General features: G+C 38.0%; 1 protein-coding gene across 1 annotated transcript in view; it reads left to right on the forward strand.

The window, feature by feature from the left end:
- The first annotated feature begins 1,273 nt into the window (after positions 1-1,273).
- Positions 1,274-25,045, forward strand: part of acbd6 (acyl-CoA binding domain containing 6) — a 45,879-nt gene continuing 22,107 nt past the window's right edge. Inside the window, exons 1-6 of the mRNA XM_065248429.2 lie at positions 1,274-1,721; positions 2,012-2,076; positions 2,750-2,846; positions 5,526-5,602; positions 9,464-9,569; positions 16,725-16,814. Of these exons, the coding sequence (XP_065104501.1) occupies positions 1,455-1,721; positions 2,012-2,076; positions 2,750-2,846; positions 5,526-5,602; positions 9,464-9,569; positions 16,725-16,814 (702 nt within the window). The 5' untranslated portion in view covers positions 1,274-1,454. The remainder of the gene's footprint in view (positions 1,722-2,011; positions 2,077-2,749; positions 2,847-5,525; positions 5,603-9,463; positions 9,570-16,724; positions 16,815-25,045) is intronic.

Raw genomic sequence — 25,045 nt, forward strand, 5'->3', positions numbered from 1 at the left:
GCAGTTTAGACAGCTCTTACATTTATTTTAGTCTAGGACTAGTTATCCCTGCCCGGGAAACCGCCCCTATAAATCTTAAACAGCTCTTAATGATTCCTGTCATACTTGAATTAGATCACCTGCATGTTCAGTTTCTGGGAATCTGATGCAGTCACCCATACTCTAAATCTTTTGTGATCAGCCATGCTGCTCCAAGAATGATTTAAAAAGACAACATCCCACAAAAAAATGTAATTGTTAAAGTAACTGACAGTATTAACTGGGTTTGGGTTAAAGTTAATGCATATCATTACTACTGTTTGTTGTCTATTTATAACGATTTATAAATGTATAATGACTGTATTATTAGCCCTACATATAAATCATCACAATCCGTTGATCACTTAGATAATTTCTGTAATTTTACAAGCTCAATACTTCTTGCCCAACAAGAAGTAAAAATAAAACTAATCATTCAAATATACGACAAAGTTAAAGAATTGTAAAACTAATCATTCAGCAGTCTCTCAATCAGCTCGTTTAAACTGGCCCTGTTTACTTACATTTTACTGGCACAGTGCATGCTGACTCAGGACCATTTAAAAGTCTGATTTATGTCCTTAAGAGGCCTGTATTCCATTTTAATGTTTTTATATTTTAGCACAGTATTTTTAGCTTCGGGTCTTGATCACACAAAGCCTCATTCGTTTATCTCTGTTCCAATCAGAAAATAAGGTCAATGTCGAGTTTAATCACCTTGACATAAATATGTTGATTATTTATTAACTTTAAATTCCACAGAGAAAGATTCGTTATGGTAAAAGTGAATATTGAATGATATTGTAAAGCTGAGTTAAAAATAGATATCTAGTTTTTGTATGATGACATTGTTGAGGTCATAAAATAGCGAATAGCTTGGACAGATGGGGTGTGTGTGCTATCTAGTGGACAACGTTTGCAACGCAGCTGTAGCCTGTTGTATTAAAACAAAAGTGCAGGAAAGTCTGTGCACAGTAAAAGCTCCCTGAGTAACATAATTATTAATAAAAATAATAAATTATAACATCCATTGTCCAGACTCCAGTGAGAATTTTTTTTATATATTTTAATATTGTAAAAACTATTTTGACCTAAACGTAATATACATTAGATTAGATAATAAATTAGATCCATAAAGTTAAGTGTGGGTGCAAAGATATGATTCATCACTGTTTATAGTTTTAAATATTATGCGTCCGTTGTAAAAATGGTAGGACCAAAAAAACCGGAAGCAATATTCGAAGTCGCAGGAGGACGTCGAGCCTGTTATTGTGATGTACAGTTGACGGACCAATTCTCAAAACAAGTCCGACTGAATTGGATTAAGGATAACGTACCCCAGTTACCACCTGTCTGCGCTGTTTTATCAGCATTTATTTATGACTGGATTAAAAAACTGTTAATCTCCAGAGAAACGTATCTATATATTCCATATAATGGCGTCTCGATCACCATCTTCTTCCCCAGACTCAGCGACGGGCTCCGGTACTGATCCAGCTCGCCCTGATACCGGAGAACCGCTCGGGGAAGGGTCCGATTCGGATTCAGATTTTGGATTTGATTGTGGTGCTGCGGACACACCGCTTCGCTTAGATGGAGCAGATCTGGAGAACGAGTTTGAAGCAGCAGCAGATCGGGTCAGAGATCTCGTCCAGACAGCCAGTAGAGAGCAGCTGCTTTATCTGTACGCCAGGTACAAACAGGTAAAGCGATCTTACTCGTCGATATAGTTGTAGACAAAACACCGTGATTAATAAGATAATTCAGATTCCTCTTTTTATTTTGTTTAATTTCTTCAAACAAATCTGATATTAAATTGTGTCTCATAAAATCACGGTTGCCATGGTATTTGTTTGTAACCAGCGTGTAGCTCATAATAACATATAAGAGTGCCTTTACTTTTTGACACTTCCCATTGGAACATGTTAGTTAAACATTTGAACATGTTTACTAAATATATACAGTAAATAAATCAGTCATTTATGTTTAACAGGCCAAAGTTGGAAAGTGCAATACACCAAAGCCCGGTTTCTTCGATTTTGAGGGTCAGAGAAAATGGTAAGGCAGCTGTTAATTACAACTTTATATTTTTTTATTAGCTATGTGGCTGTATTTTGAAATATTGTAGGCTATATTTATGTGTTTTTGACATCTGCATATCTATTTTTCCATGGATATTTTGTGACAAACAGACAGTGTAGTTAATCTTTTGACAAAACAGCACAGCACATCACATTAAGATTTTGTTCTCACATTTTTAGTTTTCTTATAAAAAGAGATAAAATAACTTCTAATGGGAAATTTATACAGTATGTCATTGCTAGACACATTGGATGTTTTCTTTAGTAGACAGTTACAGCTTACATCAGCAAGAAACAGACTACACTCTGTATAATTTAAATGATGTTTATGCTTCTGTAATCTGTACAGCTCAGTGGTAAAGCATTCTGTAAGGAGTGAAACAGGTCATTGGTTAAATCCCAGGGAGCACACATACTGATTAAAAGTGCATGCCTTGTAATGCACTGTACATCGCTTTGGATAAAAGTGTCTGCCAAATGCATAAATGTAAATGTTATGTAAATGCTGCAGTTATACTACTTCCTTCCATTGAGTAACTCAGTTTTATGTACTCACCCAAGCATATGTTTTACTCACATTTAGTAAATGTTCATTTTGAACCCTGGAACTTTTGATGCCAAGCCTGCCCTATAATGCTTCCTGTGTACAGGTCGGCATGGAAACAGCTGGAGGACATGAGTGCAGAGCAGGCCATGCAGGAGTATATAACATGTGTACATGTCCTGGATCCAGACAGCGGTCAGAAGGTAAAACTTTATTAGTTTGTGTATACTGAATGAAATAAGCATAATCATTCTGCTTACTTGTTGACTGGACTTGGATATTTAAGTGTTTGTTCAAATTGTTTGCCACACAGAGTAATCTGAACAAACAATAAAAAAACTAATGGTCTGAAAGTTCCCAGCATGCATTGCGGCACATTCACTTCTTTTTCCATGTTTGCATGTTTTCTCTGTGGCAGTGTGGTTTACTCTCACAGTCCAAAAACATGCATGTTAGCTTAATTGGATATACTAAACTGCCCTTCACCCAACTTGTGTTTGTGCATTGATTTATGAATGAATAGATGCTGGAATGGTGTTTTACAGTCATAATCCTTTGAGTTGAGAGGACTGCTACTAGTTGAGTAAAATCAGAAATGTGCTTATTGCCTAATCTTTTTAAGTTGGTTCAGCTTGTTGGTTTAAGTTGAGAAGCATGGGACATTACACAGTTAATTGAGCTAGGTGAACTACATCACCCGAAATTGAGTAAACTTAAAAAAGCTGTACAGCAAGTTGCTTTAAAAATGTAAGTTAAGTTTTTATTTATTTCAGTGCATAGAATTTAAAAAAAAAAATTTATTCATTGATTTATTTACTTGCCAGTCAAATTAGCTGTTTCTTAATGGCTCTGGTACATAAAGTAAATCTCAACTTTTAAAATCTAATAGCCAGCAGAGGGCAGTCTCTAATAATGTAGTTATTGGGGTATGGTGATCCTGTTCTTAAAGAGCACCTATTTTATTGCTAAAAAAACAATGTTATTTTGTGTATTTGGTATAATACAATGTGTTTGTGTGGTTTATGGTTAAAAAAACACATTATTTTCCACATACTGTAAATTTTTCGCTATTCGCTCAAACGCACTGATTTTGTACAAAACTCATCTATTTGAAAAGCGCTGTGTCCCTGCTTGGCCAGCTAATCTGTACGTTGTGATTGGCCTGAATACCTCTGACGTCAGGTGGAAATGTGATGCTCCTTACCATGTTTGAAAGATTCGCTCACAATGCAATGCTAACAGGAGTTAACTTACAGGCTGAGTCCGAAGTGTGAGGAATTATGATAATGTCGGTCTTTTCTACATCATAAATCCCAGTAAACTGTAGCCTACAATCCATTTGTTTGTTGTAGTCCAAGAAAAGAGATTTACGTTGGAGACGATAACTCGCGTCATCGTTTACTTTGGCGTTTGTACCTTTTGAATATCATTAACATGTACTAATACACACTTACACACCAAAGGAAATGTAAAATCGTGAATCGGACAATAGGTGCTCTTTAATGGGATAGTTCAACCAAAAATTTAAATTCTGTCATTATTTTCTCATCCTCATGTTGTTCTAAACCTAAAATAAAGATTTAAAACAACATGAGAATGGAAAAAATGATGACAGGATTTTCATATTTTAAAGTCAACTATGCCTTTAAAGGCTTTTGATAGTAAATATATGCTATGAATTTTACACAAATTTACTCAATGTCGGTCAAGACCAGCAGCAGACACATATCACACAAGTGAATAATATTCTGTAGAAACAACATCATCTCTACACAACAAACAAAACCACGTCTTTATGAATTAATAAAGCGCGATGCATAACCTAATACCATGTGATACACACCTGCTTTGACATAAAACCTAAAAAAAGCGATGTCCTTCACTCCATCTTTCATTATCTCTAGCTTTTCTCCCATCCTTTCTATCTTGCTTTTGTATTCTCTCTTTATCATTGCAATACTGCTGATAACCCAATCTGACTGCCATCCAGACTTACACAAAAGCACATAAACAAATAGTCCACCCACAGCATGAACTGATTGTGTTAGTACGTTAAAATAGGCCGGGCGGCTCCATTACAGTATAAAGAGGGAGAGCAGGGAGAAGAAGGAGAGACAATAGCTGGTTGACCTCCTGCACGCTTTCGTTGTTTTGTGATGTGAAGGAAGAAAAGCGCATCAGCGGGAATTTTCTGGTTTTAATACAAGGTAGTGTATTACTTTAGCAAAAGTGCATATTCGTGCACGTTTTTTTTATGTCATTGCATTAAATATCGCTGTATTCGAGCCTGGCTAAACAAAGCAGTATTAATCTATTCTCCTACTCTGTCCTATTGGGCATTGAAAACTGGGAATCCTTTGTGCTCTCTCTGTTATTTACTGTTGCCAAAGCCTGCGATGTTTGCTGGTGGGCGGAGGATGAAAAAATATGTAACAGTGTCAAAATATAACAAAGTGACAAGTCAAGCAACCTTTTGTCAGTTTTATGTCATGTCCGAGATGGAGTAAAGGTGTACCATTCAGTTCAGATTATTGTCACTGGGTTGTTTCAATTCAACTGGTGGGTACACATTGTTGGGTAACAACAACCCAGCATTGGGTAATTTTGGGGTATTGAAGTTTTAATGGTTGAATTTTATGTCTTCTATATTCTGACTTCTGAGAGAAGTTGAATGTGCCGGTTAAAATTTGGGTAAAACGCCAATGCTATTTGAGATTCCTCACTCTTGTTAAAAAAGGTGAAACGTCAGGAACTTTCCGAAAAGAAAAACATCCACGTTAAAGCACTTCATGATGCTGGATGGTCTTTGAGACGAATAGACAGGTGGTCTGTGAAATTTTTGCATTGGATTGTTTCTGATGGCGTTTTTTCTCTATTTGTAGGAGCGAAGGGGAGGAGAGAAACGAATTGGATTTGGTGGGCCTGCAGTTAGCTCTCTATACCAGGAGGAAATGATAAGGTAACACATCCTGCTCAGAAGTATGAAGGTTTTATCATATTGATTTCATTTGATGCACCGATCACTCTTGCATCAGTGAGGCGAGATTCATTTTCCTGCTCAGACGCCCCACTGCTTCTCTTCTTTAATGAGACAAATGATGACCTGAATTCACACGGTTTTACCTCCTACATTAACAGTATTAGTATGCATACGTAGGGGGCAAAGAGGCCTGGCATAGGGGTAGAGTTTAATTACTTTTTTATGATTATGTCGTTGCTTGTAATGTAAAAAAGATGCACGGATCTATGGAAGTATCAATGCAACTGGCAGGGGTTCATTCCCCAGTTTGACACATCCTCTGTGTATGCTAGTCATTCTTTAGGGACAGAAAAGCGAAGAGGCAATTAACATCCCGTTCTCCTTTCTCTTCCCCATTTGACGGTCGCTGAGCGGCCCACCTCGGGCGTGACCCGATCAGACCGCCATGCCAACTGCTTCACTGCGTTCCAATTTCCAGCTTTGGTGATTGAGAGCCCTCCTGCATATTCAAATTTCTTGTTAGGATTTGATTAAATCTAAATGGCCTCTCCAGTGTTGTTTTGCTAATCCAGACGTAAATGTAAAACAATTTGGTGTTCCATCCGTATGCAAGAGGGTATCTGTGATCGCATGGGAAATAACAAGTGACCTGCCCAAAAAGTGTATCATCCACCAGTTCATTATATTTGTTTTGAAAATATGATGTTTATATAAATATTTTTTAGGCATTCTGTCAAAAATAAATGGCATTGTCTCGTCGGGTTAAATTAAATGTTAATATTTGTCAGGATATACCCTATGCATAATTTTTTTGTTTGTTTTTTAAACAAAAAAATAAAAGTTTTAATAAAAAGTATGTTAATATGTCAGTAGTATTTTACTTAGTTTTTTTTTTTTTGATACCTGTTGTTGGACCTCCTATTTGACAATTTTCTTTTCGTTCTCAGAAGAAACAATAAAAATTTATATTTTTGTTAGCAAGTGTTTTATGTAAGTTTTTTTTAAGTTGCAAGTTGTAATAAATAGTATGTTAATATCAATTTATGTTAATATCATATTATAATGTTTTTTTATTTTAGTAGATATTTTATTTGTGTTTGTAGGGTTTTATTTGTACAGTGTCCTCTGAAAATCTTTTAAAGCTTTTATCTTTCCCTTTTATTTTGTAAACTGAACTAATAAATATTATACTATTACTTGTTTAACTGGGTTTTGCGAGGGAATTTCATGGGGTTCGTGAGTTGATGAAAAACAATTAATTAATTACAATTAATTGTAATTTAAGGGGGTTTAGCTGACAAAATAGTTTGAAAATCCATATGCTTAAATGTAAAGTGAAATATTTCATTGACCCTAATCATAATATAGAACTAAACACAGCTTGCATTTAGTTTGCTCTCCCACAAATGGTTGGTCAGGTAATGTGGAATGACAGAGTAGCCGATGACCTTCCCAGCATGCTTGGCGGCAGTGCTGATGCCACATCCTTTATCAGTGGGCCATTAATCTGGTGTAAGCTTGCACGCGTGTGCGCTCAGGTTTAGGAGCACAGGCCTGCATCAATGTGACGAATGAGCATTTTTATTGATTAGTTGCCCCGGGAGACGGATGATGCCCACATGGCACAGACATACTGGGTCACAGAAGGACCACACACACACTTATGAAATACTAGTAAGGCCAGAGTTCCCATACACATGAACATTTTAATCTTATTATGAGTTTCTTGTAAATATTTTGTTTAGAATAATAAAAGATGGTGTATAAAATTGTTGGTGATATTTCTATACTGTGTACTCTCAGTAATTTGGCAACACAGGCACAGAGGTCCCATCCACTGCCAGTCTCATCCACCCCACCTCTGCAATGAGAGTGAGGGGCGACCACACAATAGGGGTTCCAAATGCAATTAATCTGCCATCCTACATGGGCAAGAGGAGCAGGGGTAAATCTCTTAATGAGATTTCACCCACCAACTGTACCTCATCCCTTATAACCCTTTTCTCTCTCTCCCTCCTGATCCATCGCTCCGCTTTGCCCTGCCTTGCTTGGCCCAAATGCCACAAGGTGATTAGAGAGGAAAATAATTAAAACTGCTATGGCGTGTGCCCGGCTCATATGAAGCACCACAGAGGTGGAGGGGTGGGTGACCATGAGACTCCTGCCAGTAATGTGATGTTTGTAGGATTCTGCACCTGTGCACATCACTTTTGGCCTTGTTTACGCTTTGTATTAACATTCATCCGGGGTGATTTGATTTAAATGAACAGTATTAAATACCGGTGTGAATCAATGGGGATAAAAACAATCCCATTGTAATTTCTGATGTGTCCAGTCGACCAGAATGGCTCTGGTGGTTATGTTAAAGGGATACTTCACCCAAAAATCTTCTTTATAATGAAAGTAGATGCCGACAAATGTTTAATAATTTTTATTATGTGGAAATAGCAGGTTGAACATTATGACATCATGCCTTTCTGTCTTCAGTGGAAGAAAACCACACAAGTTTCAAAATTCATGATTCGTGATTTTTTTTGGTAAACGGTTACTTGAAAATTTAGCATTTTATTCAAGGATCTGGGAATTTACATTTACAATTATGCATTCGACAGATGTTTTTATACACATTTTTTATACGTGTGCAGGGTTTCCCGCAGAAATCTATGATTGATGGCAATCAAAGGTGCAGGGCGTACGCGTAATGATGAAAATGAAATTAAATTTATATTAAAAACACTCAAATAAAACTTAATTTTGAAGACCATGTGCACGCTCACGCTATTCTCCGAGATGTTTTATCAACTGGCTAGTTATCCTGCAGACAGTGACAGACCACGTAATTTCGGCCGCGTGGCGCGCGTGCCCGCTCGTGTTGTGAAGCACTTCTCCAGATGCACTTGACAGCCTTTTGTGCAGCAAATTATTATTATTATTATTTTTTTGGACGACCTAGTTAAGGCGGTAGGGTTTCCCAGCTTAGGTGGGCCACCCGAACTGCAAAGTGCTGTGGGAAACCCTGGTGTGTTTGTTCCCTGGTTTCCAAAGTTTTGGATCTAGGGGAAAATTCAAGGCCCTGGGAAGTTTTTGAAAATATACATACGTAGATAAAGGTAATTGAAAGTGCTTGAATCTATTTTATGCAAGAAGTTTTCTGGAAAAAAATCCGTATTATTCCCTGTGTATTGTAGGATAATATCATAAAAATTCTAGACTTTTTAAGCACATGTGCTAAACTGTTTGCTTTAAATGCTTATATCTTCTGTATGCGAATGTTGATTCATACCAAAATGCTTTTTTGCATTGTTGTGTTTGACACATGAAAACGTCTCGGGTTACATATGTAACTGTTGTTCCCTTAGAAGGGAACGAGGCGCTGCGTCTCCCTTGCTGCCATACTTCCTGCATCCCTGTAACGCCGTCTTTGGCAATATTTCAGATAGCGATATACTTCCTGGCTCCCGCGTCACCCTATCTTTGTTGTTAAGCCTCACCATTGGTTGAATTTTTATATACACATTCAGACGCACTTACCCTTGGAGGCGTCCCCAAAGTGTCACCGCTAGTGACGCAGCACGAGTCTCCTCAAAAGGGAACTGTAACAATGTATCTTTAAAGGTAACACGATGTAACCTTGCTCTCACTTCAAATGTGTCCCTGAATTTGAGGGTATTGGACCTGGAAAGTCCATGAAAGGTCCTTGAATTTGAAGTTAACTAAAGTGTGGGAACCCTGATTTAAGCGTATCTTTGAGTGTGTTTTTTTTTTTACAGGATTTGGTGATTTGATTTGGTATTGTTTTTTAACTCCAGATGTTTTCTCTTTCGCTTTGTCCGACCACAGGGAAGAGGACAAAAATATTTTCGACTACTGCCGAGAGAACAACATCGAACACGTCAGCAAGGCCATCAGCTCCAAGAAAGTGGACGTGAACGCAAAAGACGAAGAGGTATGAACAAAATAATTCTGTCGACACTGTATTTTATTCTTCCAGAACACTTCAAAGCTCGTTCTCTGTTTCTGTCCGTGTGAGGAGATCAGTTTTTCCCACACGGATAAACAGCAAAGGTCACTGGAAGTGCCATCCACCCGTTCATCCCATTTTTATTCATGTATCATCGTGACCAACTGGCCTGTTTTATTTCTTTCAGCATTGCAATCCTCAAAGTGGGGAACCAGTTGGCTCACCATCAGGTCGGGCCAGATGGCAGCCTTTGTCAATCCACCATTGTTTGTCTCGTGGTGCAGTTCCACACATAGGTCTCTAGAGGGCACTAGTGAATTATTGGTCCCTTTAAGAGTAAATGATATAAATTTGGAGCTTAAAATTCAGGTGGATTGTTTAGAATTATAAAAGTGCCTGTTTTGTAATGCTCCATTTTATCCTTTTTATAAAGGGTATAGTATAAAATTACCACTAATTTTATACTAGATGTTATTATGCATTGTCTTTAATCTTATATTACCCTGTTAGGATATTATTTATATCTATTGTATTTAATATATATTTATGCTTTAGTGGTCCTTATGTTTTTATTGTGACTGACCAAATTTCAATTCTGATTTTTGACATTTTAAAATCCAATTTCTCTCCATTGCCTCCTCTCTACTATAAAAAAGCATTTTTCTAAAGCATTGAAGAGTACATACTACATTACGCATTTGTTCTCACAGCACAAAAATAAATATGTGCATTTAGTCTTTGTGATTTTGAAGGTCAGAAATATTAAGTACAGAACGGAAGGCAACTCTCAGCTGTGCTGTATGTTCAAGGTCACACCTGTGAAGAATGAAGCATCACTTTTAACATAAACACAAAACGTGGCTTTAACCCGCTACAGCATTAAGAATTGATGTATGATCGGCGCTCTAAACATAATACCATTTGATGTTTTCAGCAGAAGCTGTTGCCTGGCTTTAATTTGGGTTGAGATGAGCTTCATGGCTGCCTTTTGACCTCCTCGGGGTCGGCCTATCTCTTCAAGGGTCGATACATTACCCTTACCGTACAGTGGAGCAGGGCAGTTGACAAATAATCTTAATGATGATGATGATGATAATAATAGATCAAGTATTCAAGGTGCATGATGACCAAAGAGGCGCATGAACCTTTGGATTGCAGAACACAGACACGTTTAGATTTACATGCATGTCATGCAGTCGGATAAAATCACTGAATGATTATGCTGTGCTGCCACACGACTCCATGATCTCTAAAACAGATCGGTCAACGAGAAACTGTAACAGTGTTATAAGTTTTCTGTATTGGCCGGATATTAGATTATGATCTTTCTGGACCATGGCAATACTGTGTAGTAATATTTAAACACTTTTGGTGTTACCCTGTGATATGGTTACTGCACTATAGTACCACCACAATAAAAAGGATTTTATTTCTGAACCAAACTATGTTTAAACAAGTAAATGTGGATGATTGAAAGGAGCAGATATCATACATGTTCAGAGTAGTATATAGTTTAGGTTGATGGCATTTACTTTTATGCATTTAGCATTCAGAGCTGCACAATATATAATTTCAGCATCAACATTGCTGAACATATGTAATACTCAGATCACAGAACATGGCGAAAAAAAAATCTTAAAAGAAAAACTATTTCAGTTTACAGATTCAATAACATGTAATGCCATCATGCAACTATTTTCCTGTTATAAGACAAATGCACAATTCCTCTCAAATAGATCTATTAAAACTTTTTGACAAATGAAGTTACCTAGTTGCATTCAAATATTTTTTTTAAATTATTTAATTGAAAAACTTTTAAAAATATATATTTTTTTAGTTGAATGAACTAAAATTTTTAAGACAACCAGGTAACTTTACGTTTTTTTTTTTTTTTTTTACTTTTTTTTTTACACCGTTTGGTAAAGTCATCTTATATTTCTTTTATTGGAGTATACATAGCAGAAAAGCAAGTGAGTTTTTCCATAATATAATGCATCATTTTTAAATCAGTACATGAATTCAGTGGAAATCAAATCTGTAACCTTGCCGCTGGTAATGCCATGCCCTACCAGTTAACATTTGTGCTGACCACACACAAACATAACATTGAAGAGCTTTTGCTTGACATTCATTATTTGTTTTTTATGAATCGTCTTTATTGTGTGACACATGGATATTGTGTGTCTGTCTTATTGTAATGGTGATGCCTTAAATACCCAGAGGACAGCAGGTCCCCACACGCCTCCGACACACACGAGCCCCTTTGCCCCAACAAAAGAGGGTCGGATTTATTTGTGCAAATGTCCCAAGAATTTCTTGCTTTCCTTTTCTCTCTCTGTCCGTGCTGGAGCAGCCCCATCAATTACGGGCAATTGAGCCAGCAGCTCTCCACCCTCTTTGGCAAAGACATTGTAAAGCAAGAGGTTTCCTATTCATCCGCTCTCAGGCCTGTTCAATGCACCGACCCGCAGTGAAGTCCAAGGCTGTCACACTTAATCCAGAGCTCTTACATAGAGACAGGAAGGTGTAATCAGTGGGATTTTCTGCATCTTTACTCTTTCTGGGATTCTTCCGCTTGGGTAGAGGATTGAGACGGATGTTGGTTTTTCGGTTGTATTTGTTAACATCAGTTAATGCGTTAGCTAACATGAACTAACAATGAACATTTTTGTGATTACATTTAAAGGGTGTATGGCATAAGACTTTTTTAAGATGTCAAATTAATCTTTGGTGTCCTCAGAGCACGTATGTGAAGTTTTAGCTCAAAATACCATATAGATAATATATTATAGCATGTAAAAATTGACACTTTGTAGGTGTGTGCAAAAATGTGCCATTTTGGGTGTGTCCTTTAAAATGCAAATGAGCGGATGAAGTGCAAACACTGATCACAATGATGGTGGTTTGTTGCAATTGAAACTCAATTGTGCTCTGAATTATTTTTTCTCTCTCTCTTTTTCTCTGCCCTAAATGGCAGTACTGTGATTGGATAGTGCAGATTAAGGGGCGGTATTATTATAATTAGAGCTCCTTATGACATCATAAGGAGAGCCAAATTTCAACAACCTATTTTTTCATGTGCTTGTAGAGAATGGTTTACCAAAACTAAGTTACTGGGTTGATCTTTTTCACATTTTCAAGGTTGCTAGAAGCACTGGGGACCCAATCATAGGAATTAAACATGGAAAAAGTCCGATTTTCAAGCTATAGCCCCTTTAACTCTTTCACCGCCAGCGTTTTAAAAAAAAGTTGCCAGCCAGAGCCAGCGTTTTTCATGATTTTCACCAAAGTTTAATGCCTTCCAGAAAATGTTCTTCTTTAAATATATAAACATACAATATACCAAATGAAAGAACAGACCCTCTGCTTTCAAAAAAAAAAAAAAAACGTTTCATCCTACCTTCAGTGGTTCTTTTGCAATCAGCTTTTGAATATGGGTAGGTTTCTGCAAAAACACCACATTTTGAGCAAAAAGACGAGATAATTCCATTTTTGTGACGGACTTTTCATAGAGATCCCATTCAAAGCGATCTTTAAATCAGACACGGACATGCAGCAGCTTGCCATAGGGCAATACTTCCGGGTTTAAAAAGTTGCAGAAGTGGAATATTAGCGGTATTGCGGAAAGACGGAAAATCTCGTCATTGGCGGGGAAGCATTTTCTCTTAATTGACGAGATATCTCGTCAATGGTGGGGAAAGAGTTAATAATTCGGCAGATGCTTTTATCCAAACTACATTTGTAGGTATAAATCAGTATGTGTATTTCTTAGGTTCGAACTTAAGATCTTCTGCCCTGCTAATGCAATGCCCTAAAGCACGATTTACAGTCGTGGGTAAACTCTACGCCGTAGGCTATCCGTAGCTCTGCGTAGACTGACGTGCACCTCGCAAAATTTTTAACAGCGTGTCAGTTCTACGCGGACCGCAAGCGCTGCTACTGTGGTTACACGCGTGGATACTCCCTACCAGCCATCTGCGCGTGTGTTTGCACGTCGACGCGGACGACGACGCAAAAGTATAAATGAAAACCGACGCGCCGTTGCGGCTACGGCGTTGGCACTACGCAGAACTATAACGAGCCCTTAATACTGAGCTATACCGGAGCACTATATACTGCTGGTAGCTAACTATCTAATTTCACCTTTTTTTTGGCCATTACCACTGTATTAAGTTATGGTCAATTACAAATAAGCAGGCTGTGGTTGTGCCATTGATGGTATCAAATAGTAATGCCATGGGATATGTATTATTATAAAATTCATGGTTTTATTATGGTACCATGTCAACCAAAAATATGCAGTAATACCATCATACTTCTTTGTAATGTTTTGTTAGTGATGCCAGAATTTTAAGACTGTGGAGCAGAGAATGGGACGTCTTGGGAGGAGAAAAGAAAAATGTCTGTCTCTGATGAAAATTTGACAAACAGCCCCTACCCCCACACCCCTAAAAAAGGAAGAAAAAAACCCTCGTGGTGTAAGGCATCATAAATATCAATTTTAACATGCAGCAGTGGAGATCAATATAATTTCAGTCATGGAATACGACTTAAGGAGTTTGCTTCATCTAATTGGCCTTCACTGAAAAATGAACTCTACAGCCTTGATAGGGACATGCGGCTTCAGGCCCGGGTGGCAGTCGGAGAGGGGGGCGGCATCGGTGATCAAGGGTCTACTCTCTTTTTGTCCCTAGGACCCCATCAATCACGGCTAAAGACTCTGCCGTCCCACTGCAATTTGTTTCTGTAGCGCCCGTGGTCTTTCCCTCCCACAATGCCCTTCTCCCTCGCCTGACGCCGGCCAGAGAAGAACTCATCCTGTCAGCACATCGTTAAATAGTTGGGTCTAAAGGCTCTGAGTTATAAATTGTTGTGCATAATTTATTTTTTCTAGACGAGAGAAATCTATTGTGAAGTTAACTTTATACAGGTCTGCATAACAAAAGCGAATAAATGAATGTGTTGGAGGTGAAGAGGGATTCATCCATCTAAAGGAGTGGACAGTTCAATGGTTTTGGGCTGAAGAGGTCTTTCGCAAATACCCACTATTATTAAATATTCCAGACACCTCCCGACTTCTGCTCATTCAGATGCTTAAAGAGAGAGAGAAAGTTTATTTAATGATTGTATATAAATTAGAGGAAGGGATTGAATTATGGGATTTGACTTTGCCGACTGACCATACATGGGATTTTTTTTCCTTTTTTCATAAGAGCTATCGGGTTTCGATTCCATCTGATGCTGACAGTGTGGCAACGAGAGTTTTTTATAGCTTTTACTAGTGTTTCATTTTTTTGTGTTTTTGTTTCCCGGACAGGGCTTATCCTAGTCCCAGACTAAAGTGCATATTTGCCTTAATTTTAGGGATGCACCGATAGGATTTTTTTGGGCCGATACCGATTTAAACAAATTTAAAAACGCATTACACTCACATATTAACATATATCAGTGCCATTGTTTTGTATCAAAACGCACATCAGTAATGTTTTTGTGAGGTTTATTTTTTTTAACAGTGTAGAAAAACATTACTGGTGTGCATTTTGAGAGAAAACCATGGAAGTGGTATAATTTGGGGCGGTTTCCTGGATAGGGCTTATCCTAGTACCAGACTAAAAGGCATGTTTGAGCTGCTTCAATTTAAAAACACCATGTCCTGTTTAATTTTAAAGGGGAAATTTCAACTCAATTTCATTTTTAAGATGTCTTAAAAGTTTTTGGTGTCCCCAGAGTATGTACATGAAGTTTTATCTCAAAATAGTAATACCAGCTAATTTATTATAACATGTTAAAATTGCCACTTTGTAGGTTTGATAAAACATTTGACGTTTAAAATGCAAATGAGTTTATCTCTGCACTAAATGGCAGTGCTGTGATTGGATATTGCAGATTAAAGGGTGGTATTATCCCCTTCAGACATCACAGGGGGAGCCAAATTTCAATGACCTATTTTTTACATGCTTGCAGAGAATGGTTTACCAAAACTAAGTTACTGGGTTGATCTTTTTCACAATTTCTAGGTTGACAAAAGGACTGGGGACCCAATTATAGCACTTAAACATGGAAAAAGTCAGATTTTGTGATATGTCCCCTGTAACATATTTTGTTGACATTGTTTTGATGCACACATGTAATGTTTTTTGTAAGGTATGTTTGTAAAAACTTTTAAAATGACCTAATATTAATAAGGCCTAGTCCTGGATTAACCTAAACCCTGTCTGCTTTAAGAAATGAATGTGCAAATTAATCTTTTTTTAAACACCACAAACATGCATTTTGGTCTGAGACATACACCTTAAAGTGCACCAATTATACAAAATCAACTTTTACAAGGTGTTTGGACATAAATGTGTGTTGGCAGTGTGTGGACACAACCACCCTACAATGAAGAAATCCACCCTCTTCTTCTTTTTAATCCTTATTATACCAAAGGAGTCTCCTTAGACTTGCTGTTTTGATTTTCTTGTTAATGTGAAGTCACATTTATAAAACCCCGCCCATGCCCAGTGATTGACAGTCCCACATTACCATAGTTTCCGTCCTTCAGCGAGTTGTACGCTGTTCGCCATATTCCAATAGTGAGATAATATTGTATCAGACTGTATTCATAGAAATCAGATAAAAGTCCTCACTGTCTCTTAGGCAAAGAGAGTGAGGAGCTGTAGCTCATTAGCATTTAAAGGTACACACACGAAAATAGGGGCATTTTTTAAACGTGCTATAATAAGTGATCTGTGGGGAATTTTGAGTTGAAACTTCACAGACACATTCTGGACACACCTGAGACTTATATTACATCTAGTAATAAACGGGCATAATAGGCCCTTTAAGGTCACCATTACGGTTTCGTGACTGATTGAAACAGATTCTGAAATAAGAAAACAAAGTGGATTACGTCCCAATAGCAAGTCCCCGATAGCCATTTTTTATAACAGGAAGTGAAGAGAATATTTGAATACTTTAATAAGTAGTGTAAATTAAAGATAAATTGCATTTTTACTTAAGTTAACAAAAATATTTTTCACTAATAGTTTGTGTCCTATCAATTGTTATTTTTAGTCATTTTTAATATTTTTAGTAATAAAGTTTTAGTATTTTAATTTTTTTGTCATATTTAGTCATATTTGTTTTATTGTGTTTAAGGGTCGAGCTCTTCTGCATTGGGCGTGTGATAGAGGCCACAAAGACCTGGTGTCCCTGCTCCTGCAAAATAATGCTGATATCAATTGTCAGGTGAGTTTAAAAACACATATACCAATAGAGAAGAACCGATTAAGAAAAGATAACGCTTGGAAATGTGAATGAATTAAAGTCTAGAGAAAAGCACAGATTTAAAATAAACAATATTTGCCTGTTGTCAGAGATTTCTGCGCAGACAATGTGATACCATCCTTAAAATACATATTTATGATTGGTTTACGAGCCAAAAAGTTGGTTTATGAATTAAATATTAGTCCTATAAATCCTATTTTGTATACCAGTATATTTTACCTTTCCAGAACAGTTCAAATATACTGCTGTGAGGTCTCACTGAACTGTCGTCTCTCCCTGAGCTGTACTTTAATCATTTAGAGATATTGTATCAGCATATCTCAATAGACGTTAAGCGATCGACTGTAAGCAGGTAGCTGTATTAAAAAAAAAAACGCTACTGGTTATAAAGGGAGATTTGGCTTTGTCTTAAGCTGGCTGAATACTGCATTGGAAAATTAATACAGTGAAGTACAGTTATGCGGTCACTGGCTTGATCTGATTCTCGCTAAGACAAATCAATTGGAAGTAATCATCCAAATTGTTTGCATTATACAAGCCCGTTTAATCAGAACATTTGCAAATGACATTCATTTTTGTGGACCTTTATTGTGTGGGTGGAGAGCAAAAGTGTTGCCTAGAAAACAATCAATGTTGTACTATTGTTCTGTTTTAACAGTAATCTAAAATCCCCAGAGTTGAGTTTTTTTAGCGAACATAGAGGAATATTATATGAAATTGATGTTTTATCACCGGCTTTCTATGGCATGCATGTATCATGTAAGTTAATGTGCGTGTAATAACAGGTCAGAGATTAATTAGGAAATCAGTAGATTTTTTAAACGTATTATGGGTGAAGCACCTTTATTTTTAAATGTTTGGCTTGCTTGAAAGATAGGAGCATTGCATGTATGTTTCACTAAGAAGGCAATCCTAAAATGCATTTCAATAAGCTTATGTAAAAACATGGTGGACAAGAGAAATGTGAATAGAAATCAGTCAAGATTTAGTTTAAAATAATCACTTTTAAAAATGTTTGTAGAAATTACAGTATTACTGGCAGCTGTTTACCAGTAACTTAATGTAGATTTAAATGTATGCAGGGTTCCCACAGGTCCTTGAAATCCTTGAAAGTTTGTGAATCTGTGGAAAAAATTCAAGGCCCTGGGAAGTTTTTGAAATTATACATATATAGATACAGGTCATTGAAAGTGCTTGAATCTATTTTATGCAAGAAGTTTTCTGGAAAAAAATCCATATTATTCCCTGTGTAGTGTAGGATAATATCATAAAAATTCTAGACTTTTTAAGCACGCGTGCTAAACTGTTCGCTTTAAATGCTTATATCTTCTGTATGCGAATGTTGATTCATACCAAAATGCTTTTTTGAATAGTTGTGTTTGACAAATGAAAATGTCTCGGGTTACATATGTAACTGTTGTTCCCTGTGAAGGGAACGAGGCGCTGCGTCTCCCTTGCTGCCATACTTCCTGCACTGCTGTAACGCCTTTGGCAATATTTCAGATAGCGATATACTTCCTGGCTCCCGCGTCACCCTGTCTTTGTCATTAAGCCTCACCATTAGTTGAATCTGATATACACATTCAGACGCACTTATTCTTGGAGGCGTCCACAAAGTGTCACCGTAGTGACGCAGCGCGAGTTCCCTCGAAAGGGAACTGTAACAATGTATCTTTAAAGGTAACACAATGTAACCTTGCTTCACTTGAAATGTGTCCCCACATTTAGTCCTTGAATTTGAGGTATTGGACCTGGAAAGTCCTTGAAAGGTCCTTGAGTTTGAAGTTAACTAAGTTGTGGGAACCCTGCATGTTACTTACTGGCAACAGTTTGTTCAAAGTTAAATGAACATTTAACAAGTCTTTATCTTAACAGAATAAAACTAAAATAACAGCCTCATGCACAGCATTCTGGGAACCAGAAACCATCAACCTTTTTCAGTTTTTCCTTCAGATTTTGATTATTTAAATTATTATTTTAGTTACTGTAAAGATAAAGGGCCCTATCTTGCACCCAGCGCAATTGACTTTGTCAGTGACGCATGTATCATTCGTATTTTGCGCCGGCGCACAGCGGGGTTTTTCCCTCCACAGATGCACGTCAGCAAACTAGGGAATGAACTTGCGCTCCCTGGGCGGTTCAGCGCAAAAAGGAGGCGTGTTGCGGCGCAAACCATCTCTTATGCTATTTTGCAGTTTCAAAAAACAATTGCGCTACTAACCAAAAAAAACTAGTCTAAAGTCAGTGGCGCGTTGCGCGTGGTTCATTATGCTATTTTAAGGGCGCATGCTTGACCATAATAGCGTGCACAACGCGCATATACTTTGCTTATCTAATCTACACAGATGCAACAGTTATTTTTGCAAATCATAAATTGTTACACTTAAAAATATTAATACACGAGATAAGGGGAATCATAGTGGTGAGCATTGTGGTGATAGTTTTTATTTATTCTCATGCAAAGAAAGATTAAAATATTTTCATAACTTTGTTGTGTGGCTGTATTACGTTTATTTTATGTAAATAATAGTTAAAATGTTTTCATAAGAAACCTTAATGTATATGAACTTGATTTGTAAGAGTACTTTGGGGTTGGACCTTGCTTGCGTTTCTTGGGTCCGATTTCAAAGCCCCCAAACCCTTTCAGCGGTGAGGGTGGACGCAGCGATGTCCTCTGCTGGCGTCAAGTCCTGAGGCAGATCCACCTCCCGTTACACGGCGTGCCCGATTTATGCTGGCAAGCGTGGGATTCCCCCGTACAAGGACGTCGGTCTCCTCGGCTGTGAACCGCTCCTGGCGTGCGCCTGGTAAATCCGTCATAATAATAGCAACCCGCCATGGAACTTGCGCCCTTGCGTTTAAAGGGAATGTTGGCTAGCGTTCTGATTGGTTTATTTGACGTTACGCCCAAACCACACCTATGAATAATGAACCTACTTCAGACCAACCCCTTATTGATTTGCGCCCGGCGCAAGAGTTATTTCTCACGCCGGGAAAATAGCAACAGCGCCCAAGATCCGCCCACAAACTCACTTGCGCGTTGCGCTTCGCACTTGCGTTTCAGATCGTTAAAATAGAGCCCAAAGACTTGTTAATGTTTAATGTTGATTTAAATTTTAACAAATTGTTGCCAGTAAATAACAAATTTAGTGCTGGGCATAGATTAATCACGATTAATTGTATTCAAAATAAAATTTTGCATAATATATGTGTGTGTACTGTGTGTAATTATTATGTATATTTAACCACACACACATACATATTCATTTTAGAATTTTTTTTATAGACGGTTTCATCGGATGCACGTGATACACGTCTGGATCCGAACTTTACTTCCGGTTTCGTTTTTTTAATGGTCTGACTAGTTACTAAACTGATCTCTTGAACGAATGCCTCGTCGAAAATAACAAATGTTTTGGTTTCCTAGGTAATCTATGTGTTGTTTTTTTGCTTGTTATATAAATAAACTACGTTTAAAGAACTTTGTTGTTATTTATTCTTAGCGGAGTTTACCGGAAGTTACGTGCGGACCGCGACAGCCGCTTGTTTATGTTGTTACTGCTGAAACGGTCTATATATATATATATATATATATATATATAATTCTTAATTACTTGTATATCATATGGAATATATAAAAATATAAATAAATATATATACACATGTAAATGTTTCTTAAATACATGCATGAATGTGTGTGTATTTATATATATATATACATAATAATAACAAACAGCACACACTCATATATAATGCAAAAAATCACTTTTATTTTGTATGCGATTAATCGCAATTAATCTTTTCCCAGCACTAAACAAAGTTTAAATAAGTGACAGGCAAACAGCTGCATAAATACAGCAATGTATATGATGTATATTTCAAGCTCACTAGGGATAGGATTAGAGATGTATAACTTTCTTGTTGCTTTTGGGATTTTAACAATTCCACAGCCACTTAGAAACTAAGAAGTCCTTCAGTGTTTAGTGCTGGGTTACAGTGCTGACCAGCAGAAGGTGAACATTAAGGCAGTTGGACTTCTGGAGTAAAATTATTGAGGGCAGATTTATTAAGTAGCGTTCAGGTGGCAAGAGAAAATATGACTGTGATAAATCATGCTAGAGCTCCTGCCAAAATTATTATACTATGTTAATACTTCTAGGAAGTATGATTTGATAGCAATATAAAACTTAGTAGCCACTCATTACTGTAGGTTCAAGAGCCATGTCTGCGTTTGAAAATACATGAAATGAAAAGGATGACATTAAGATGATTTCTTTACGCATTACAGTGTGCATGTCCTGGGTGAACCTTGTAATAGTACAATAGTGTTCATCCGACCTGAGATCCGATTTCAGCTTAGTTTTAAATAAAGATAAAAGTGCTTTATATTATAAATTTGTTGATTAAAAATTGGGGGGAGGGATAACAAACGCTATTGAAAAGTGTATTGAAATTAATCAGCTGATGGCTGGGAGGTATGACGGTCTGAATTTTGTGGCGTTTCGGTGTAATCCTGGATCAAGCCGCACCACAATAGGAGCAAAAACGCCCCCCTTTTTCTTTCCGATTAGCTCATATGCCACCTGTCAACAGCCACCTGGACAAAATCGAAGCGACAACATGTATTACATTCTCTCTGCATAATTGAAAGTAACTGGGGAGGTTTTAGGGGCTTCGTCTTTCAACCTGATCACAAGGAGCTCATAGAAAATAGTTATGATGTGATACAGTGACAGACGTACTGATAAAGTCTTTTTAAGACTTGAGCAATTACAGTAAAAGCAATGAAAATGTTACAGTCTGTCTGTCCATGACTTCATATCTCTATTTTCAGGACTGTAGAGCGAATAGGACAGTCAACTATAAAGCTCACTTTGTGGGTGCATGTTGTATCTGTACGGTAGTGTGTAATTGCTGATGAAGAGTATTTTATTTGGAAACTCAATGAAAATTGACTAAGAACATTAGGAGCATCTCGCATAAAATGAAACCAGCAGACATGACCTCATCACAATGCAGTATTTGCATACTGAAACATGATTGGTGCTTTGCTTACCGAATTGTGGAAAACAAGGTTGTAGGGTTAGTTTAGGTGTCGTTGTAAATGGTTAAATAATCTTTATTTACAGAAAACTGCTGATGCAGCACATCTTCATTGTCCACTGAATTGCATGCGTTTGACAGACACTTTAATCCAAAGCAACTTGCAGTTGCCTTTAAGCTATACGTTTTTACGTTGAATGTATGTGTGCTTCTGGGAATCGAACTCCAAAGCTTTGTGCTGCTAATGCCATGCTCTACCCACTGATCTACGGGAACACCACCACTGGTTGTATAAGTCTAGTTTGGTTTAAAATTTAGTTTCAATTTTCTCTCTTTCTCTCTCTCGCTCTCTCCCCTTAAAAACAACACAAAACACCAGCAGTAAAGGGTGAATCTCGGAGCCGCCGTCTTTAATTAATCCACTCTCTTCCTGCACTGCTGCGTTGGCCACACGCTCTCAGTCCATCAGATTGAAATTCATAACTTAATTGAGGTCAGAGCCTGGAGCCGAGAGAACAAAAGGGCCTGGCGAGGACCAGGTAGATCAATAGTGATAAATATCTGCTCAGGCTACTAGTAGCTCGTGGTGTTGGACACAGGAGGGAGGCTGTTTAGTTACTTATTTTTAGCTTACTTCAGTTGTGTTGTAGGAAGGAAGATAGCATTTTTTTTTTTTTTTTTGCATTGTGCCCAAATGCATTTTGCAGTTTAAGGTTTTATGTGCTTTTACTGCTTAATTAAATCCAGAAAGCAAAGGTCATGTAATCAGAAATTGATTTTGCTATTTGAGTGTAAACTACTATGCAACTTAAATTACTAGGTCACCCAAAAATAGTTTTTATCACAAATGTTTCTTTTTCTAAACCCATGTTTCTTTTTGCTTTCTTCCATGAAATAGACATTTTTTTGTAAACCATCCTTCACATTTTCAATTGCATTGATTTATTACAGTGGGTAAATCTTGGTGTACACTTAAAGGTGGGGTGCATGATTTCTGAAAGCCAATGTTGACATTTGAAATCACCTAAACAAACACACCCCTACCCCAATAGAATCTGGACCTTTTTTTGATAGACCCGCCCTACACATACACAACCCAGGCAACGATGTTGGTTAGTAGACACGCCCCTTACTGCTGATTGGCTACAAGTGGGTTTTGGTAGTCGGTCCGACTCCCTTTTCCAAAGTGTTTTTTTTTTCTGGCTTTAAAGGGGACAGAGAATGAAAAACCATTTTTACCTTGTCTTTGTTGAATAATGGTAGTCTACCCGCATATACAAAAAGTGCAATACATGCTAAACATCTCAGTCTCATAGAAATTCCTCTTTTAGAAATGTCAGCCAGAAAACGTCCCAATCTGAAAAACTGATGCTTATGACATCACAGGCATCTCACTGCCCCTCCACTTTAAAATAATTGGCTACACTTTTTGAGTGGCAGCAAAGTCAGCCAATCAGTAATGAGATTGCAAGTTAAGCCAGTAGGGGGAGCCAAATTGGTGCAAAACCACTTGTTTAAAATCCCCCACCCTAATAGAGCTATCTGAGAGAGGTTTTTAGGCATTACAGACCCAAACAAAATATTTTTGGTCTACATGTCACATCACAGAACAAGGATAAATACCCCGTTCAATCATTCTATGTCACCTTTAATGGCCTAAAAGTATGTGGACACTCCCCTCCATATAAACCTTAGGCCAAGCCCTTAAACTTCAGGGATGACAAATCTTAAAGCTATGGCACACATTCTCATTCTAGAGAATTGTGTGCTTCTAGAACCCATTTCACACAGCGCGCTTATCCCAGAAAATTGACATAAAAATGCCAGAATGCCATCTGTGTGAGCGCAAACACGTCCTGGAATTAGTCATGGGATCGGTTCTGGAATTGGAGACCTAGTAACATTTCCAGAACACATCCTGTGTAAACTGTCGCAACGTAGTTATCGTTCAACTCTTTGACAGAGTTTTAAATGCATTAATGATCAGTGCTCACAACGAAGAAATGTTTGCAGACTGGAATGAAGCAGTGATCAGGTGGCACCTCACTATCCGCACTAAATTTATTTATTAATAGCTAAAATTGTTTGCAAGCTTGATGGAATGGAACACAACGCACTAGTGCAGTAGTCGGCAAAAGGCGGCCCACAGGCCAAAACTGGCCCGCATGCAGTAAGATTATTTTTTAAACCAGCTGGTTCGGCGAAGAATATCAGCCCGTTGAAAGCGTTCAAAGCACACCTCTGCTTTGCGTGCACAAATGCAGTCACGTGAGCAAAGGCTGGAATAAGCGCTCACTCAACAATGGCCCTGTCCAAATTGCACACTCCGGACTTGTAGACTTCCTCAGAGTCCACACTTTGATGATGTCATGTAGTGCAGACCTTAGGGACCCTTGACGCAAGTCCACGAGGGTGCTCCGGAGTCGCATTTTGGGACAGAAATAGGAAGAGAATTTGCCCATCAGTGTGAACTCCTCCCATCCGTCATCTGATTGCTCGTTCGCAAGGACTTCTGGTTAGGTCAAGTGTGTGGAGCCTGCAACAGTGCAAGCTTTGCCAATGTCTGCATCACGGGTGCAAAGGGGGCGCTGATGAGAAAACTTCAAAGCTTAAAATTGACAGATGGAACACCCTACGTACTCGTAGACTAAGCGAGCACATGAAATTTAAGGCCACAAGACCGAAAGTACACATGAGGTGCGCCATTTGGGACATTCGCCAAAGACCGCATCATGGGTGCAAAGGGGGCGCTGATGAGCACACTTTGGAGCATAAAAATGACAGATGGGACACCCTACAGACTCTTAGACTAAATGAGCACACACAATTTAAGGCCACAAGACCGAAAGTACACATGAAGTGCGCCATTTGGGACATTCGCCAAAGACCGCATCATGGGTGCAAAGGGGGCGCTGATGAGAACACTTCGAAGTGTAAAAATGACGGATGGAACACCCTACGGACTCGTAGACTAAGCAAGCACACACAATTTAAGGCCACAAAACCGAAAGTCCACACGAAGTGCGCCATTTGGGACATTCGCCGAAGACCGCATCATGGGTGCAAAGGGGGCGCTGATGAGCACACTTCGGAGCATAAAAATGACCGAAAGTCCACATGAAGTGCGCCATTTGGTACAGGGCCTCTCT

Source organism: Paramisgurnus dabryanus, chromosome 11, assembly GCF_030506205.2.
Source record: "Paramisgurnus dabryanus chromosome 11, PD_genome_1.1, whole genome shotgun sequence".
NCBI lineage: Eukaryota > Metazoa > Chordata > Actinopteri > Cypriniformes > Cobitidae > Paramisgurnus > Paramisgurnus dabryanus.